Genomic DNA, 20,839 nt, shown 5'->3' with positions numbered 1-20,839 from the left:
CAACAGCACTGCAAATCATCCCCACAGACCATCAGGCTTCTCTATAAAAACAATAGCACTGGGAGCTGCTCACCACAAGGGACAGGGGCCTCTTCCATGAAACAACACCGATCAATCCTGACAACAGCACCTGGAACAGAGAGCAGAGTTACTAAAGACGCATGAGGGTTAAACAAGTGTCATTAAAAACACAGTAGGTAATAAGATGAAGTTAATACACAGTCATGATATGTATTTCCAGAATGCTGGAAACCAAATACTAAAAATAAAATGCTTTCCTTTTATTCTCCATAAAAAATAAACAGAATTAGTACTAAGCTGTTTTTAAATAAATTTCAGTCCAGCTGCCAGATTCACTCAGTTGTGATCAGATCACAAGAAGTCATTAAAACATTTCTTCTCTCCCAGTCCCAATTGCTATTAACAGTAAAGGAGAACAAATGTTTAGGGCAAATTTTCTTGTGATCTTTTACCACAACTGAAAATTAGCTAAAAAGGGGAGTAATGACAGAACAATCACAAAATCATCCAGAAATCCAGATAAATTAGCAGAAGGGTTTTTTGTTCTGTTTCACCCACCCAAACAACCTCCCCACTTGATCGTATGTTTGAGAGAGGACCCATACATTCATTAAAACTTGGATTTAGCATACACATACATTACTCCCTATACTACGAACCAAAAGCAAGCAGGATTCAGACCTTTATGCATCTAAGCTAATCTTAGGTATTTTAAAATAACATGCAAATTACAGTTGAGATGCCATAAGCTTTACATGTAATTAAAAATGGAGAAAGAAGCAAGAAATGGGGTGAGGGATATTGACCCTGGTGTGGGAGAAAAAAGTGGAGAGAAGCCTTTTCATTACTGAATTACAAAAATAGCAAAGCTAATAAAATAAAATGCAGAGAAAAGAATGCACCATGTATTTATTTCAAGAGTCCACAGTGTCATTTTTTCACCTCAGCTTGTGCAAAGAGTCTGCGTAACAATAACTCATATACTTAGCTAGTCACCTTTCCCACTCCATCCTGCTTTCCTAACAATCTTTTGGGTGTAAAAATAGCAGAGCATAATAAACAAAAATGCATCTATATGTAGCCACTGCAGAAGCGATGTACACTGTACTGGGAACCAGGCTGGAAACAATCCAGTCTAGTGATGCTTGGCAGGAATGTGGAGAAGGAGCTGTTGGTTATCTAGAGCAGCTGCACTGTGGAGTGCTCAGTTTAAGCTTTCACAAAGTCCAGTCTGTGGACACTCTTACTGTGAGCATGTTTCAAGCTTATTTCACAATGTGACAACAGTGCTGCAGCAGATGTTGAAAACATTATTTAGAAAGACAACGTGGAAAATGCACCTTTTGGTCTTTACTTTAGTAGCTGTGCCATTAAAAAAAGACCCCTCAAATTAGGTTTTTTAGTGAAACCTCAGTGTTAGTTTCTAAATTAAGTACAAGTGCAATAGCTGGGAGATAAATGCACAGTAAAAATGAACCAAGACCAGCATATGGATATCAAAGACTGTCCAGATAATGCCTACATGCAAATGTGCATAGTTTGTATTCTACAGCGTTTCCTACAGCAGAGAAGTTACGCACTTCTGGATGTTGGCCAAGTGAAGGAAAAGTCGAGAATTCCATCTTTGCTGTTAATTAAATGTGCTCACACAGCTATGTTAGCTTATTATTACTGTATGATAACTTGGCTCTGGGCTGATAATCCTGTAATGTGGAACTGCACTCAGAAGGTAAAATGACAAGGTTAGCTAGTTTATCTGCTGGCTAGACAGCAACATGCTCTCAATTAAATAAATGGGCTGGCTGAAATTGTGAGGTTATTAAAGAAAACCCTTTAGGAAAAGTAAGAAATTGCATTCCAAACCAGAGCATGTATTGATACATAAAATATTTGTAGGTAAAACATAATTCACCAAGTCACATGGTCAGAGCCAAGATACTCTAGTGCACTACCTATGAGTAGCAAATCCTTACTTTCATTTACTGTGTGACCTCCCTTCCATGAATTAAACCTCAACTCCTCTTGTCTTATTTGTGGCATTGCACAGGGTGCAAGAAGGGAGCTGATCCCTTTTGTTCAGCTGAACTGCAACTGTGTTTGACCTTTAGAGAAGCCTTGTAAGATGAAAGAGGTACATGTATTTTGGTATGGAAAAGGGGAGCTTTGTGGCACTCACTGTACTGGCTCTCCATGCAAAAGGTCAAGCACAGCCAGGCCACTTGATAAATTTACACTAATTATAGACACAAGAACTCAGTGTCCCATCTGTTTAATATTGGCATTATAAGAGGTCACCTCAACAGTGCTATCATGTAATTTTCCAATTCCCATTAGTCCCCTGTGTCAGTCACTGGTTACCCAAAAAACTTATTTGCTTTGAGATGCAGCTACTTCCAATGCCAAGCACCTCACATTAACCCACTATGTGCACAGCTATGTAACTAGGAAAAAAACACACAGAGGACACAATGATATTCAGTCAGTATACACAGAAATACTATCAAAATAGAAATCTGCAGATTTCTTTTGATATTAAAGATGGCCAGGAATTTAAGAACAAAACAAAACCACACCAACAAACCCAAACAAACAAGTAAAATATCCCACAAAAAACCCTAAACCCCAACCAGTCTTAAGGTTTTGTTTTCTCTTCAACTTACACTTCTTATAAATACAATGCTAACATTAAATACATTAAGTAGAAACCTCACTTTATTTCTATACAAAAGTAGCAATTATTTGAAAAGTAGTATGTAATTTACAGGTCCAAAATATCTTAAAATAATCACTCAGAATATTCAATAGCTCAACAATGCAATCCACACGACTTCTTGTGCTTTTCAAAAATCACTACATCACATGTATTCTGTGCACAGGTTTTTTCTTAAATAAAAAGTAAATTGGAGTTTGAGGATTCTAACAATCCCTAAACAATGGCAATGTGTTTGGATTTCAGAACCGGCAGAGTACATTTCTCTACTACCTTGGACCCAACTTCCATCTGCTGAATTGTAGTGAACCTCCCCATCACATAATAATTGAAATAAATGACAGCTACTAAAAACATTCAAAGAAGTAACTTTGCCAGATTCCTTAAGGAGCACTCCCACATATATATGTAGATATATGTATCTGCTGATTACCACAATGCTGATGCACAGAGAAAAAACAGAGTACATCAGTGCTGACTTCTGCAGCATTAGAAATGCAGTAACTCAACATGCATATGAAAACTCCATTATCATCAATGCAAGTGGTGCTCATGCATGACAAAGATGCATTTACTTTAACAGGCACATATTGAGGCAGGGCAAAACCAGAAGGTAAAATTACTTTCCAGTACAGGGACTCTAACAAAGGATTAGCCCTTGATGGTGTCTTTTCCAGCATTTTGCCTTCACAGTCTGGTGAATCTCTACAAATTCAGAGGGCTCTTACTTTGAATATGGGACAGATCAGATGATGCAGTCTCTCAACGTATCTTAAATCATCCGCTTTCCAAGTCTCCAACTCCAAAATGGCTCTTGTATCTAATACATTCTCCAGTGTGGTTCCTTTAAACTTCTTTTCTGAACTCCTTAAACCCTATATTTATATAAATATTAATAAAAGCCACACTACGTATAGTGAAACACTATCAAGGTACAAAAAAACCTCATAGAAAGTTAAAATTACTGATGTCTATGTATGAATTTGCTTAATAAAATGATTTTTTTTCCTTAGTTTGACTTGGGATCTAAAAATTATTTTCTAGTCTAATATAGAGCACAAGTTATAGAAAACTCCAAGTTTTATTCTCTATTTTTATTCCTGCTCCCTTGCTCAGCCTGGTACAACATATATCAAGTAATTTGTTTAAGGGCTAGTCATGTTTTCAGCCTGTAAATACAAGACCAATTCTCTAAGCAATGGATTCAATCACATGAAAATAAGCATACAAGTTCTTCACAGTAATTACAGAAATTCCTTCTCAGGCCTCTTCTAAGAACTAAATTTCTATGTTTACAGAAATCTGTGTATGTGCTTCCACAAACATGTGCTGTGAAGGCAGGTAGATAACCCAGAAACCAAAGAGCCTGTTTGTAACACATCAGACAAACACCATCGGGGCGTGCCAGGCAGAACAGGCACAGCACGAACAGGCAGATGAGGCACGAGGCAGCTGAGTGGAGAGGGCACAGCAGAACCGGGCTGCCAAAGGGAAATCCCAGCACCACCGGTGCTTTCTGCCAGCTAAGCACAAGAGCAGCTGTGCTCCTGCACAAGGGCATGAAGCCACTGACAATTCCCAAGGCTCCCCTCTCTGGGCTACAGGAGCACACACTACTGCAAAGATTAATTTTGTCAACCCAAATGTTCCTGGAAGGGTGAAGTTCAATTGTACCTCAACAATTGTACCCCAACTGCCTTTAGGTTTAGGTGTACCTCAGACAGTCTAAAACAATGGCTGAAATATCTTCCAGGATGATATTTCTGTGAAATCTACCACAGCCCGTGTAAAAAGCAGATAATTATTAAACAAAATGCAAGCATTAAATACTGTGTGAGTAATGCCACAACTATCATATACTCAGAGACTATAAAAGCATGACACATTACTACCAAAGCATGAAATCTTCTTATAATAACACTCTGCAGCATCTGCAATCCATTAGTGCAAAATGCTGGTAAAGTTAAATACACACTACAGGAAAAAGAACTGTGCTGCATGAGAATTAGCTGAAAAGTGACTGGAATAGTCCACCAGCAATATTACTCTCCATCCCAATTCCTGGAAAAACAGGAAGGATGAAAATCTCTTAGGTTGAGGGTGGTATGAATGCATTAACAAGTACCAGAAGCAGAAGAAGGCGGCTTATATATTTCTATATGCATACACACACACATGAATACTGTATGGACAAATACAGAACAGTGGCTTGGTTTTGGAATGGTCTTCCAGGAAAGTCATCCTAAAGAGTGGGTGCTAATAAAAATCATACCATTACACCGCATTCAAAACACTGCAAAAATCAGTCATGCGCTAAAGAGTTTTTAAAATAGTTACCATAAATATTTATTAGCAAATGTGCAAACTGACTGTTCAACATGCTGCTATCACTAGAATCCAGGCACTGCTCTCTCATTTAAAGGCCACATCCCTATAAACACAAAAAGCACAAGTGCCACCAGACTGCAACCACAAGCAAAAGATCTGGACGCTGCAAGATAAATACAAGCAAGTCAGCAGCAACCAGAAAACCACAATGATTTAAGCACAGTTTTGGGCTACTTTATAAAAAGACTCAGTGTGTTCCTGACTCACAAACACTACATCATAGCTTAGTCGCTCTCATTTATCCACTGTGAACCTAAAACTAATCTAATTCTAATTGCCATGGAAACAGGAGCAAAGAAACAAAATCCCTTGGTGCCCCACAAGAACAGGACAGTAAAATTACCTATACATTGACACAGCTACCAGACTGTATTAAGAGCACACAGTTCTAATCTCATTTTAAGCTCTAGGGTGAGGGTTTTTTTTGGTTTTGTCTTCGTATTCCTATCAAATATTCTCCATACCCATCAGGAATCTGCTTGTTACACATCTATAATTTGTTTCTAGAAGGAAACAATTTAACATACAGAGAAAAACGAGCACTGATGGAGCACATATATATCAGAATAATATATTTTTCAATTATAAAAAACTTCATATGTTCTGTATTTGTTACCCTTCTGAGTGGTTCACAACCGTTATGCTCAACTTCACTAAAATATGCAAACTGTATTTAAAGCTATGGATAGGGATTTAGATAAGATATTAAGCACAGAGCTGATATGTCAGTGACTCACAATACAGTCTTAATTCTAATCTGTTTTTTATTAAACATACTCACAGAACACACTATTACATTATCTTCTATGCCCCATAATGTAATCCATGAGCGTTAATAAGGCACACAGACATTAGCATAAGAGTATTTAAAGAGAAAGGTAACCAAGCAGTTTGAAACCAATCCTCCAAGCTTTCAAATGTATTAGATTATTTATGAACAAACCTGAAATAAACAGATGACTGAAGAGCGAGCTCAATATGTGCTGTTTCATAGGGGAAGATTCTGAACTCAGAATAAAGTCTACTGAGATACTGTAAGGGATAACATAAGAAGATTTTGTGGCTCTTGGACAATTGTCTCAATTTAAAATGAAGTTCCCTCACAGCCCAAGCAACTTCCCTTCTCCAGAATGACCCATGAATGAAACAAAAGAACACAAGTGCTTTGAGTAACACCAGGGGCAACACTGCTGCAGAACCAGCTGCTGTGTTCCACACCGTTCAAAATAAAAGCCAGACCAAGCAATTATTTCACAAATAATTGACTGAAGAAATGTGCTGCCCATACATGATATTCAGCATCTCTACAGTAGCTCAGATCAAGTGTGGATAGCTTATCGATTCTTTGAAGCAGGAAGGGTTTACTGAGGCAGCAGTCAAAAGCTTAATTAAAATGCACTGAACCAAAGAAATCAGTGAAATTAGAAGCAGTTTGTCCAATATGATAGATCTGTATGCAGGTGTTGTAAACTCAAGTGTCAATTCTTCCCTCATCTGAATGTTTATTTTCTTGGTATTTATGTGCATTCTATGCAATAGATTTACAAAGATTATTTCTAACCAGGACAAAACCTCCATACCTAAAAGTATATTGAATTTCCTTTCCAAAACTACTGACACATTTTTAATTGTTTGTAATGAAAGAAATAATGCTTTGAAATAAGTGGAAAGCTGTTATGAGTCTATAAAATGAATCATGCTTTATTTCTTTCATAATAGTTACATTCCTTCAAGGGCTGAAAATGTGAAAACTTCATCTTAATTCCAGTAATGAAGGATTCTTTATTTTTCCATTACTAAGGCAAAGGTATCACCCAGCTATCAGAAATTCACTTCCAGAATTTTCACTTTCTGTTCCATTGTATTTAAAAAAAAATTTATATCCACAATGTTATTGTGACAAAAAAAAAAGTGATACATTTCTTTAGACATTCCCTAATCTGTTTTCACACAAATCTTGACTTGTATCATTGACTCACTACAGAAAATTATTCTAGAAATATTGTTTCCCAGTAGCATTAGGAAATTACTAATAAGATTTTTGCTGCTGGGCTCTTCCAATAATTATAAGAATGAAGACTGAGATTGTTTAGATAACTGAAATGAGACAATGGCTCTTTCAATTACTGACACAATTTCTCAGGGGATGAAAGCTGAGGTGTATTATAAAGAGATCCAAATATCAATAACAAGAGCATTTTCTTTGCCTCAAACTCAGACAGGCTTCCAAATGCACATAAAATGCAATGCCTCTGCACATCTTTAGTACAGGGTAAGGGCCACTCCTCCAGTTCCATAGATCTTTTGGAGCTATATTTCAAACTGCAGTGCCACAGGGCACATGGAGAGAGATTAATCAAAAAGCAACAGACCTCATACTCTAATGAGCGTGATCGGTGCTTTGCCTCCAGGCCATGCTACCAGATAAAGGAAAAGGTTAAAGATGCACAGGCAGCAATGAGAGAGAGAAAGGAACAGAGTAAATTTTAAATGGTCAGATGAGATAAACACTGTCCCCAACCTACTGACTTCTGTCACCATATTCTTGGTGAAAGCCACCTACATTACTGCTTTCACCACCTTTCCTGAGACAACCCTTCCCAGGCAGCTATAACCACTACAGACTGCTGGTCACCACATCCAAAACAGGACTTCACAGGCAAAGGACAAATGAACGTGGATAAACACAGGTTTAATTAATGATGGACAGATGCCTTCCATACATGCCAACAAACCAGGGGTTCTGAAGATGAATTTCATGGCAATATGAACATGAGTCAGCAGTGCCCTGGCAGCCACGAGGGCCAAGTGTGTCCTGGGGGGCATCGGGCACAGCACGGCCAGCCAGGCAAGGGAGGGGACTGTGCTGCTCTGCTCTGGGCTGGGGCAGCTTCACCTCCAGTGCTGGGGGCACTTCTGGGCACCACAATATAAAAAAACATTAAGCTGTTAGAGTGTCCAAAAGAGGGCAACAAAGATGGTGAAGGGTCTGGAGGGGAAGCCACACCAGGAGTGGCTGAAATCACTTGGTCTGCTCAGCTGGGAGAAAAAGAGATCAAGGAGAGACCTCGTTGCAGTCTACAACATCCTCAAGAGAGGAAGAGGAGGGGCAGGCACTGATCTCTTCACCACAGACAGGACTTGAGGAAGCAGCATGGGGCTGAGTCAGAGGAGGTTTAGGTTAGAGATTAGGAAAGCTTTTCCCCCAGAGGGTGGCTGGGCACTGGAACAGGCTCCCCAGAGTAGTGGTCACAGCACCAGCCTGACAGAGTTCCAGAAGCATTTGGACAATGCTCTCAGGCACATGATGTGATCTTAGCAGTCTACTGCACAGGGCAGGGAGTTGGACTTGATGATCCTGATGGTCCCTTCTCAACACCTGTCTCCCAATACCCAGTCTATCTGAACCAGTTTTCTACTGAGACAAGAGCAGGGAAAATACCTGCACCGCTCCCCTCCAGCCTCCGTGGCACAGAATGGAAAACCAGGTGCCATCAGCAGCCTGGAGCCACTGTAGCACCTTTCTGCCTTGTCCCTGCCCAGGATGCTCGCAGGCCTGAACTCCAGCTACTTAAAGCCTGTCAGCAGCAAGAGAAAAAAATGAGATCATGCTGATACAGACTCAAAATAGACTGAACAAAGAATGTAATGTATTTAGAATAATTCAGAGCATTGCCTCTATTCTTAATTATTATAATCTCATTAGTTACTATTAAAGACTTAAAATACATTATTTTTAGACATGCTGCATACAAGTTGTAAGATACCTGTTTTTGACAACCCTTGAGAATAGCTTATAAACACCTCTAATTGGTTTGGAAAGAAAGACAAAAGGACTTGGGCAAGTAGAAAAGAGTGTATCACTCCAGCACCACAAACCAACCATGAAGTTCTCCAATGCACCCACAAGAAAATGAGTTTTCAATGCCAGGAGCAATGAAAGCCATCAAGCTTTACAGACGAGAAGGCACATATTGGACTGATCTAGGGAACAGACAGGGGCTTTTCTCACACCAAGCTCTTGGGCAGCACAGTGACATGGACTTCCAGCTTAAGACTGCAGAACTACTTAGCAAAAGCACAGCTGTTTTCTAGTGAAATCTGACACATGACATGCCCCCAAAATTTAAGGCAAACACTAGACAAGAAGTACCAAAATCTCTGTAAATCTTATTCTACTGCAGGGGCTTCTTAACTTGTCAGCAGGCAATAGGTTTGGGGAGCATATGACTTGCTCTTCCAGGAATTGAAATACAATTTATAATTTTAGCAATAATAGTCCAAATGTTGAATAAAAGCATAACCTTAGTTCCAAAATCAAAGCCCAGATCTATTTTAAGTGCAAGGAGAATGCAAAAGAGGGAATCCTATAACCGTTACAGAGCAACTAAAATGATGCCTATTTTCTTTTCATAAGAGATTCAAAGAGATTACTGATTTATAACACTAAACTCATTTGCACAGCAAGTTGTAATTTGGAATAAACATGGTCAAAATACATGAACTCTGAAACACTGCAGACAGAAAAACATCCTGCATAATAGTGGTTACAAAACCAAGCTGGATCATCAAATTGAAATGTCTTCCATATTGATTTCAGAAATAAAGTGAGAATAAAACACCAGTCTCCATATGAGACCTCATCTCACACCAGACCCATTTGCCAGATCCTGGTGGTCTGCCTTCTAGGATTATTTAATGGCCATTCAACCATAAACCACACTCACTCTACAGTAACCCTTTTCCCACAGAAAAATTAAGCTCAAGGAGTCCAAAGGCTTATTCCACCTAACTCTAAGGTCAGGACTTCTGGTAAATATCATGGGAACTTTGTGTCAAGATTAAGAGGAAAAACATCTTATATTCTTTAAAAAGTAGTTTTGCATTTTTACATTACTGCTAGATCAAAACACTTTACTCAAAAAATTTGTTCCTGGGGTTTTGCAGAATCATTCATCATCACAAGAACTCAGAATAGCAGGAACTGGTTCCTTACTGCATCAAATAAAACCTGCATTGTACAAGATTCATCTGTATTGTCATCTGTGGAGGAAGTAAAGATCCAGAAAAAGTGATTCCCACTGCCATGTGAAGCATGCTTGTTTAACAAGGATTACAGATTAACCACATTATGCCTGACCTTTAGAGGCTGATCCACCGCCATGTCCAAAAATTAATTAAATGTTAATTTCATATGGTACAGCCATTCACATACAGCATTAGACTGAGCAGAGTTTTACTCTCTTTAAAACACCTTCTTAAATACCTCCTAAGAAATCACTATAACTTTATCTAATATTAAATGGCCAAGCTCAAATATTACCATTTTCCCACTTCATGGCACAGTCAGATGTCTTCATTTTAAAAATTCCACAGAGTCAAAGGCAAAGAAAACTGAGTAAGCAGTACATCAAACTCAATTATATTGCAAAGACAGGGCCTCTTTGGTTTGTTCTACTTGTCTCTGATTGCCTGCAAAAAGCTCACAAAGAAGCTTTGAAATTAGCATCCCAGTAAGATTCCCACACTCTCAATGTTTGTGTTACTGCAGCCTGGCTGACCACAGACTCAACAAAAGCCTAACATACTGACTTTCATAAAAGCAGCTATATCCCTACTTCAGCTGGAGATACTTTTATTCATTAAGACAGGATAAACTAAAAACAAGACAGAGAGACTAATACTTGCTTCCAAATTATTTAGGGCTATTACATTTTATGCACACTAACACAGCCTAAAAGTTTTAACTTGTAACTTTGGCATTTAGATGCCATCTTAGTTAAATAATTTTGAAAATTAGCTCTCAAAACCCAAAACAGTGGGATGGTATTCCAGAACATGAGGTGCCACTTGTCTTTTCAAAAAACTTGCTTGACTTTACGGAATTTAGGCATGTAACAGAATGGGATAGTGACTTTACATACAATATCTGGTTTTAGACCCATCTTCTCCCTATCTTTCCACATTAACTTTTCAGAATCAACATCTGAGATGCAAAAGTTTTATTTTTAAACTGTAGAATGCAGAGAGAGATGGACCTCTTCTGCTCTGGCCAGCAGCTTTCTTTGTGTACACATGGAGAAATTTGCAGGAAAACAGTGACAATAATGTTTGTTCTGACACAAGTATCAAAAGCATTTAACAGAGAAACTTGGCTTTCTAGCAATATGGAACAGACAAAGGACCACACTGAAGATTGCTGATTAATGGATAGAAGAAATTCTAATTGAGATCACCTCAAACACTGAGCTGGCAGCTGATGTGAAGAAAATCAGCTTCAGTACTGCAGAGCTGTCAAGGAAGACTCTCTCAAGTTATTGCTAGTGATCTGCAGGAACATGACGACCTGTGTCGTGTGTCTAGGAGTCTCTGGTTAGGGGGTATATCAGATACTGGTGACTCAACTGGGAAATATCCTCCACAGGACAACCTGCAGTAGTAATTACACCCTATCTTGCACTACAGTAAACACATCATGACTAAACACAAAGACCACAGAACTGTGGCAATCCACTACAAAATCAGCAGAACAGCAAGGTTCAGAGGCTGGGAAGAGGGGGTCAGTTTGTTTGTTGTGTTTTCTTTGGGGTTGTGTTTTGTTTGTTGTTGTGCATTTTTTTTCTTTTTAACAGGAAAAAAAAAACAATGCAAGTATCAGGGAAGCTGACAGAATAGACAAGGGAAGAGAAAACCGTATAGCAAAAAAAGAATAGCTCTACACACAAAAAAAAAAAGGACCTGAAAAATGTGAAAGTCGCATTAATAGAAACTGCATTATGCAAATAGCCTGCTATTAGTGTTTCATTCATCAACTTGGGAAACATAGATGTCAGAAAATATCTAGAATACTACTGATTTTTATTAGACAAAAAGTCACTTCAAAGATTCAAAGTTTGCTAAATGGGATTCAGTTTTCCTACAGCTTCTACAGCTTTTCCATACTGAGATATCTAAGAGAACCCAGACCAAATCAGCCTCAGCTACCTGAGGTAGCACACATGTAACAGCTAGATCAGGAATCCAGAGCTGGAGCTCTCCTGTTCTCCTCACCCAGATCCCAGCAGAAGGTGAATCTCACCTGCATGGTCCTGCATGTGCAAGAGAATGTGCACAGCTCAGGTGACACTGTGCACTGTGCTCACACACAGCTCAGGTGACAGTGTGCACTCTGCTCACACAGCTCAGGTGACACTGTGCACTGTGCTCACACAGCTCAGGTGACACTGTGCACTGTGCTCACACAGCTCAGGTGACACTGTGCACTGTGCTCACACAGCTCAGGTGACACTGTGCACTGTGCTCACACAGCTCAGGTGACAGTGTGCACTCTGCTCACACAGCTCAGGTGACACAGGTGACACTGTGCTCACACACAGCTCAGGTGACACAGGTGACACTGTGCTCACACAGCTCAGGTGACACAGGTGACACTGTGCACTGTGCTCACACAGCTCAGGTGACAGTGTGCACTCTGCTCACACAGCTCAGGTGACACAGGTGACACTGTGCTCACACAGCTCAGGTGACACTGTGCACTGTGCTCACACAGCTCAGGTGACACAGGTGACACTGTGCTCACACACAGCTCAGGTGACACTGTGCACTGTGCTCACACAGCTCAGGTGACACAGGTGACACTGTGCTCACACACAGCTCAGGTGACACAGGTGACACTGTGCTCACACAGCTCAGGTGACACAGGTGACACTGTGCACTGTGCTCACACAGCTCAGGTGACACTGTGCACTCTGCTCACACAGCTCAGGTGACACTGTGCACTGTGCCTGCACACAGCTCAGGTGACACAGTGCACTGTGCTCACACAGCTCAGGTGACACTGTGCACTGTGCTCACACAGCTCAGGTGACACTGTGCACTGTGCTCACACAGCTCAGGTGACACTGTGCACTGTGCTCACACAGCTCAGGTGACAGTGTGCACTCTGCTCACACAGCTCAGGTGACACAGGTGACACTGTGCACTGTGCTCACACAGCGCAGGTGACACTGTGCACTGTGCTCACACAGCTCAGGTGACACTGTGCACTGTGCTCACACAGCTCAGGTGACACAGGTGACACTGTGCTCACACAGCTCAGGTGACACTGTGCACTGTGCTCACACAGCTCAGGTGACACTGTGCACTGTGCCTGCACACAGCTCAGGTGACACAGTGCACTGTGCTCACACAGCTCAGGTGACACTGTGCACTGTGCCTGCACACAGCTCAGGTGACACTGTGCACTGTGCCTGCACACAGCTCAGGTGACACTGTGCACTGTGCCTGCACACAGCTCAGGTGACACTGTGCACTGTGCCTGCACACAGCTCAGGTGACACAGGTGACACTGTGCCTGCACACAGCTCAGGTGACACTGTGCACTGTGCTCACACAGCTCAGGTGACACAGGTGACACTGTGCTCACACACAGCTCAGGTGACACTGTGCACTGTGCTCACACAGCTCAGGTGACACTGTGCACTGTGCTCACACAGCTCAGGTGACACAGGTGACACTGTGCTCACACAGCTCAGGTGACACTGTGCACTGTGCTCACACAGCTCAGGTGACACTGTGCACTGTGCTCACACAGCTCAGGTGACACTGTGCACTGTGCTCACACAGCTCAGGTGACACTGTGCACTGTGCTCACACAGCTCAGGTGACAGTGTGCACTCTGCTCACACAGCTCAGGTGACACAGGTGACACTGTGCTCACACAGCTCAGGTGACACTGTGCACTGTGCTCACACAGCTCAGGTGACACAGGTGACACTGTGCTCACACAGCTCAGGTGACACTGTGCACTGTGCTCACACAGCTCAGGTGACACAGGTGACACTGTGCTCACACAGCTCAGGTGACACTGTGCACTGTGCTCACACAGCTCAGGTGACACTGTGCACTGTGCTCACACAGCTCAGGTGACAGTGTGCACTCTGCTCACACAGCTCAGGTGACACAGGTGACACTGTGCACTGTGCTCACACAGCGCAGGTGACACTGTGCACTGTGCTCACACAGCTCAGGTGACACTGTGCACTGTGCTCACACAGCTCAGGTGACACAGGTGACACTGTGCTCACACACAGCTCAGGTGACACTGTGCACTGTGCTCACACAGCTCAGGTGACACTGTGCACTGTGCTCACACAGCTCAGGTGACACAGGTGACACTGTGCTCACACAGCTCAGGTGACACTGTGCACTGTGCTCACACAGCTCAGGTGACACTGTGCACTGTGCTCACACAGCTCAGGTGACACTGTGCACTGTGCTCACACAGCTCAGGTGACACTGTGCACTGTGCTCACACAGCTCAGGTGACACTGTGCACTGTGCTCACACACAGCTCAGGTGACACTGTGCACTGTGCTCACACAGCTCAGGTGACACAGTGCACTGTGCTCACACAGCTCAGGTGACACTGTGCACTGTGCCTGCACACAGCTCAGGTGACACAGGTGACACTGTGCTCACACAGCTCAGGTGACACAGGTGACACTGTGCACTGTGCTCACACAGCTCAGGTGACACAGGTGACACTGTGCTCACACAGCTCAGGTGACACTGTGCACTGTGCTCACACAGCTCAGGTGACACTGTGCACTGTGCTCACACAGCTCAGGTGACACAGGTGACACAGGTGACACTGTGCTCACACAGCTCCGGTGACACTGTGCACTCTGCTCACACAGCTCAGGTGACACTGTGCACTGTGCTCACACAGCTCAGGTGACACAGGTGACACTGTGCTCACACAGCGCAGGTGACACTATGCACTGTGCTCACACAGCTCAGGTGACACAAGTGACACTGTGCTCACACAGCTCAGGTGACTGGATGGGTACAGGTCAGACACCATGGTGATGCAGCCACATTATTCACACCACGCAGACTCGAGAAATGAAAAGTCTGTGCAGCCAGTACACCCTGTCTTCTCTCTCCCCTTCTCCTCACCTGCTTGTTGGATCAAGCAGTTTATAGAAGATATGAAATATCTAATTATAATACTAAAAACAAAAAAAGCTTTCACTTCTCTAATGTAAACTTTAGTGAAGGAAAAAGCAATCTTTTATTTGACCGATTTAAGGTAACTCAGTAGTCTCAACAGAATGCATCTTTCAGAAGTCTTTTTCTCTAGGGAACACAGGTGAGAACAGTGTTCTCACTGTGAAAGTAAACTCATTCACAACTACAATATTCTTTTCATAATAAAATTAAACACTAAATCAAGGAACTTAACTAATACTTCCAGGAAAAAAATTCTACACCAAAAGAAAAAGCTATGACCAAATCTAAAATTAGAAAAATTTAGAAATGAGAGGAACTTCTGAGTTCAGGTCAGTAAAATTAAGTTCTTCATCTTATTAAAAACTTTTGCTGATTTTATGCCAAGTTGTATATAACTACTGCTACATTCCTTTCCAATCAAAAACAAAACTGCAGATCTAATCTACAGAAAGGAGAGCAGAGATCCTAACAAACAGCATTTGTCAACATCATCCTTAAAAATGAGTAACTTGTCCAGTATATTTCTCTGCAATATTTCCCCTTTAGAACTCACCTTTATTTATATAGCACACTGTATAGATTCCCAGGGAAATTACCTTGGTGCAGGAATGAAACATAGTAAGTGTAAAGAAATCTGTAAATCAGTTTTTAAAAAACTCATCCAGTTCCCATAAATAATCAAAATTTGTCTTCAGAAAACTCCAATAAACTCCAATAAACTCCAAACAGTCCACAGGTGCACATGCATAATTTGGCATTTGTATTTAGTTTTTGTTAAGTGCATTTTGCAAAGCTGACACGTGCTTAATTGGCCTAAGTATAAGACAGTCCTGAATATCAAGTGACTCATTCTGCAAGAGCAAATAAAGGGAAAAAAAAGAGGAGTGAATTGCACCAGAGCACCTAAACCTGGCATATGTCAGTCTTGCTAAAAAACCCCAGCAGAGTGCCCGTGGAACATTAGGAAATGTTAAATGTTTCAGTGCAAAATCACTTTAAAGGAGCCAGCACAATCCACATCAACCCAAACTGCAGTGCCTTGAGTCCCAGCTGAGGAGCTAAGTCAGAGCTGGAGAGCCCCTGCATGGATTCAGAGCCTCGTTATCCTAAGCAACACCAACACTTCTCAGCTGCAGGACTGGATACAAGATTAGCCCAGAAAATGAGATCAGAATATCAAAGACCAAACAAAACAAGCTTTTGTTCATTCTGATGTCAAAGGGATCAGGAGAAGAGTCCTGAGACACACAGAAACTGGGAATTATAACAGAAAGTCATTTTGATCTCGAAGGTGGCATGGACATCATCAATTAATCACAGCTTCTGCTTCACTAAATACTCCTCAAAGAAAGAGGAAGAAAGAAACTGAATAGGAAAGAATGATAAGGGCTGTTAAAAACAAAAGACAATAATATTCAGCATTCCATGAGTATTAATGTGGATTGGGAATCTTTTTCATTTTAACAACTCTCTCGATAAATAACTCTTGCAAAAAACTTCAATTACTCTCTTAAAATGACAATGATTTTGTTCCCTGGGATAGAAAAAAAATAATCATATTCTCAGTCACTTTTGTGTTTCAGCATGTAAAGGAACTTTCATCTATAAAGGAACTTTCATCTATGTCTTCTCATCCCACTTTCTTCAGAATTTCCTTCCTACTCGTTGTAGAACTGTTCCCAGACATTACAGATCCTTTGTAACACCACACAGCATTCAGCCTTGCTTTAGACCAGTACCATGTATTTCCTTTTTTTCCACAGGGTTGCAAACAGTCAGACACTCAATGGCTAAAGACAACACCTAAGGAAAGTCTAATGACATGAAGAAAAAAAAAGTATCAGACTCAGAAAGACAATACAAAGGAAAAAGCTGGAAAGGTTGGGTCTTTTTGCGGAGTTTCCTGATTTTGGAAAGCACAAATCCTTGTCACTTCAATAGGTCATCTCACCTTTCTATGCTTCAGACTCTCTGCAAATTAAGACAGCTCTTTGCTAGTTCACTGTAATGTTGCAAAATTTAATGAACTTAGAGCATCTTATACAGCATGTCAGATTCTGATTGCAATAAACAAGCTCTACTGTACTTTTTCAAAGTAATTTCAGAAAAGACACCTTTAGAGATCCATGCTTTGTCCCTGTTGTAGTTACCTCAGAAGGTTCTTAATCTCTCTCCTGACATTCCCCCTAAGGAAATTGCCACAGAATTCTGGTGGTAATAGAGGGACGCACACTCATGTTCTAATTGTTTTCATTAGTTTCTTACACTGCTGATAACTGCTTTGAAGGACACAGGACTTCTTTATCCCTAACAAGAGAAGCATCCTTCATTTTTTCAGTCTTTATTTTACAGAAAGACCTCAAATCCAACTTGTTCCAGAATTCCAGTACAGCTTCATAAGAAACATCACCAAGAAATGTTATTGATCATTTTGCAGATCAGTTGTGTTAGAGCACAAAAAACTGCGGGAGGGGCAGCAAAATTGTTACTGCTGTTGAGAAAAAGAAGGAAAAAAGACAAAATCTGTCCTGTCTCTTCCCTCTAGAATTACTATCCTACTTTCCATCTTGAGACATGGAAATCAGTAGCAGCATCAAGTGGATTATCAAGACAGGAGGTAGAGAGCATTGTCAGTTCTCAGTGGGGTTTGGTTTTGTTTTGGTAGTTTTTTGTTTGACTTTAAATTCACACACACAAAGAGTAAAAGCAGATAACTGCTAAACAGGGAGCTCTGTAGCAGAAAGTGCCAGAGAAGTGAAGTCAGAAAACTGTCAGAAGTCAGTAGTAAAGTCAGAAAAATGTAATGAAAATCAAATTTTAAAATATCATTAAAAGTAAAAGCAATACTTTTAATAGAAGTGCAAACAAGTGTATAATTTTTTTTACCAAGCAGCAAAAAAAGAAATAAACTACTTGAGATATAAAAACATTAGAGCAAAATTAAAAATATTTTAATATTCAACATAAGCTATGTCTTTTGCAGATATATTCTGTAAACTTCTGAAAATGTCTGAAGGATCAGTGAAACTATGGAGAAGCAGCAGAGATGCAGCATGAGAAGTGCACAATTCACAGAGGAGTAATTGATGCCAAGTGATGCAGACTGCAAAACTCTCATTCCTGCTCCAGCAGTTCTGCAGACCATGCTCAGTGAAACATTGCATTGCTGCCTGCCCAATTAACATCTTATTTTATTGTCTCAGCAGAGGAAAAAAAAATCACTGCATTCCTGCTCTTAAAACACAGAAATAACCCCTTGCTATACCTCAAAATATGAGAGAAGTGAACACAGTATGTTACTCAGGTTATTACTAGATACAATAAAGGGCATTCTGAACCTCTATTTTACACATCAAAATGCTGAGCCACTGCATATTCAAAGATAATACGCCATTTTTTTAATTTTTAGGATGCTTTTGGACTTTCCACTAACTACAGACACCATAGGTTTAGAAAATGCCCATCAAAATTAAATTCCCAAATTGACAAAGGGCAGGCTTAAGATAGGTGTTAGGTAGAAATTGTTCCCTGTGAGGGTGGTGAGGCCCTGGCACAGATTCCCAGAGAAGCTGTGGCTGCACCATCCCTGGAAGTGTCCAAGGGCAGGTTGTGTGGGGCTTGGAGCACCCTGGGACAGTGGAAGGTGCCCCTGCCCATGGCAGGGAGGATGGAATGAGATGAGCTTTAGGGTCCCTTCCAACCCAGGCCATTGGATAATTCCACTATATACACTGTGCTCCAGAATCCATGATTCTTGCTATCTCACTGATAGCAAACTCATATAAAAATTCATTAATTTCTTTAAAACACCTTCCTGAAATATAAGAGAATTAAAAACTAGGATCTGGTACTCTGTTACAGTTACTCTTGTATTCACTGAAGTTCTTGTCTCCCTTCCGACAGTAAGGTTATGAGTACTCAAAAAAATTACTAAAATCACATGTACAATTTTGAAATTGGCAATAAACTACCTATGTAGCAATTGTAACTCATGGACACAAAAGCATAATGGTGCTGGTTTTGAAATACTCAAAGAAAAAGCAGTTTGCCACATTCTTAAATACTCTCTAATCCATCAACCAATTCTGTAAGTAGTAGTAACAGAACAGAAATGAGGTCTGAAAAGCTCCTTCTAATTGATTTACATCTTGGGTAAGCCAAAGAAACCCAACCTTTTTCTGCCTCAAGATCTCCAAGAGAGGTGATCAGAATGAGAAGCTTTCTCAAATCTGTCACTAGCACAATTTTATTTTCCTCAAATATACAACCTCTCAATTATATTTTCCCCTAATTTCTCACCCTTTCTTACTTCTTTGCAGGATGTGTTTTTAACAGTAAAGAAATCCTGAGCTCTAGGTAAGCCTTCATACTGAGCATTTTAGTGTGTCAGTCTGTGCAGGACATCACAGTGCTTTCCTAGAACTCACTGTCAATATTTGGAAAATAAAACCATGGGTTTTGTTCTGCATTTAGTGATTCTACAGGGAGGCAGTAAACTACTTTTCTGTATGTTGTTATGGCTTGTCATTTTTAAGCTATGAAATCAACCTTATACATGAAATCACTAACATATCAAACCTTGATATTAGCTGGAATACAGTCCTAGCCTAGAATTTTCAAAGCAGATGAAGTAAATAAGATTCAACACTGAAAGGAAATCACAGTAATTAATATTTCTAAACTACTCTGAGAATTTGAATCTTCATTTTTTCTCCTGAAAATGACAAACTGTATACATTTATGATTTTATAATACTACATACCTGTCAGTAAAAGGCTATAATTTATTCCCTGTTGCACACCAAATACCTTTAAAATCGAAGCAGAAGACTTTTAACTAGAAAACTATTAAATATTCAAAGTAATTTTCTGCTACAGCTCGAGTCAAACATGACTTGAGTTGCATAGTGCTGGCTTCCAATTTATAAATCCTTTTAGCAGTGTTATATAAACACAACAGAAAGTGATTTTCTCCAAGTATTTGTACAGTAATTCCTCTGAGGAACAATAAGAGAGAGAATGGAACCAGAAACATGTGCAAGTGTTAATAACTGGCAGATTTACAAACATGAAACATCCTACATACTTATTAAAAAATCATTTCAATGACAGCTATTACACCTACTACCAAGAGCAGTTCTAATGAACCAGAGACTGTCAGATTATTCCAGCGTGGCAAGAGGATCATATGGGGACTAAACCAGCAAGACAAAACTGGCTGAAGCCAAGGAGAGACATGTAAAGCTTCTTCTAGCAACACAAAATCATGAGACTTGTCCATTAGCTCTCAGGAAAGCTCCTCTCATGAAAAATTCTCCCATCTTCTCCATAGAAAATTCCTTCTGGGTTTTTTCAAAAAATGGTAGTTATGACCAGTTATTCAATACTTTTTAAAGTTCCAGGGTATGAATGGAAATCAGAATTCATAAAAAAAACTGAGATGAATTTGAATCCTTCAACTAGGCATGGCTTACTGAAATGCACAGCATCACAGGGTGGCACCAAACCCACCCAATCTCCAGCTGTCACCCAAGAGTTTCCATCCCTCAAAAAGCTTGTTATGTGGGATCAGCACAGGGAGTGTGTGCAGCTTAACAAAACAATGTGTTTGTGACAACCATGTCTACACCCCCAGGCAGTGCAGGCCAGCGGGAACTGAGCTGCTGAAGGAACAGATGCTCTGGGAAGCTGACATCCACACCAGCCA

General features: G+C 40.6%; 1 protein-coding gene across 7 annotated transcripts in view; it reads right to left on the bottom strand.

Annotated features, from left to right (window-relative positions):
- ENTREP2 (endosomal transmembrane epsin interactor 2) overlaps positions 1 to 20,839 on the bottom strand; it is a 92,364-nt gene that overhangs the window by 54,110 nt on the left and 17,415 nt on the right. For all 7 annotated transcript variants that reach the window (XM_068204154.1, XM_068204147.1, XM_068204151.1 and 4 more), the window contains exon 2: positions 74 to 130. In XM_068204154.1, coding sequence (XP_068060255.1) covers positions 74 to 130 — 57 coding nt within the window. The remainder of the gene's footprint in view (positions 1 to 73; positions 131 to 20,839) is intronic.

Source organism: Anomalospiza imberbis, chromosome 13, assembly GCF_031753505.1.
Source record: "Anomalospiza imberbis isolate Cuckoo-Finch-1a 21T00152 chromosome 13, ASM3175350v1, whole genome shotgun sequence".
Lineage (NCBI taxonomy): Eukaryota > Metazoa > Chordata > Aves > Passeriformes > Viduidae > Anomalospiza > Anomalospiza imberbis.
Note: the sequence above shows the minus strand (reverse complement) of the source record. Positions and strands in the feature narration are given on the sequence as shown.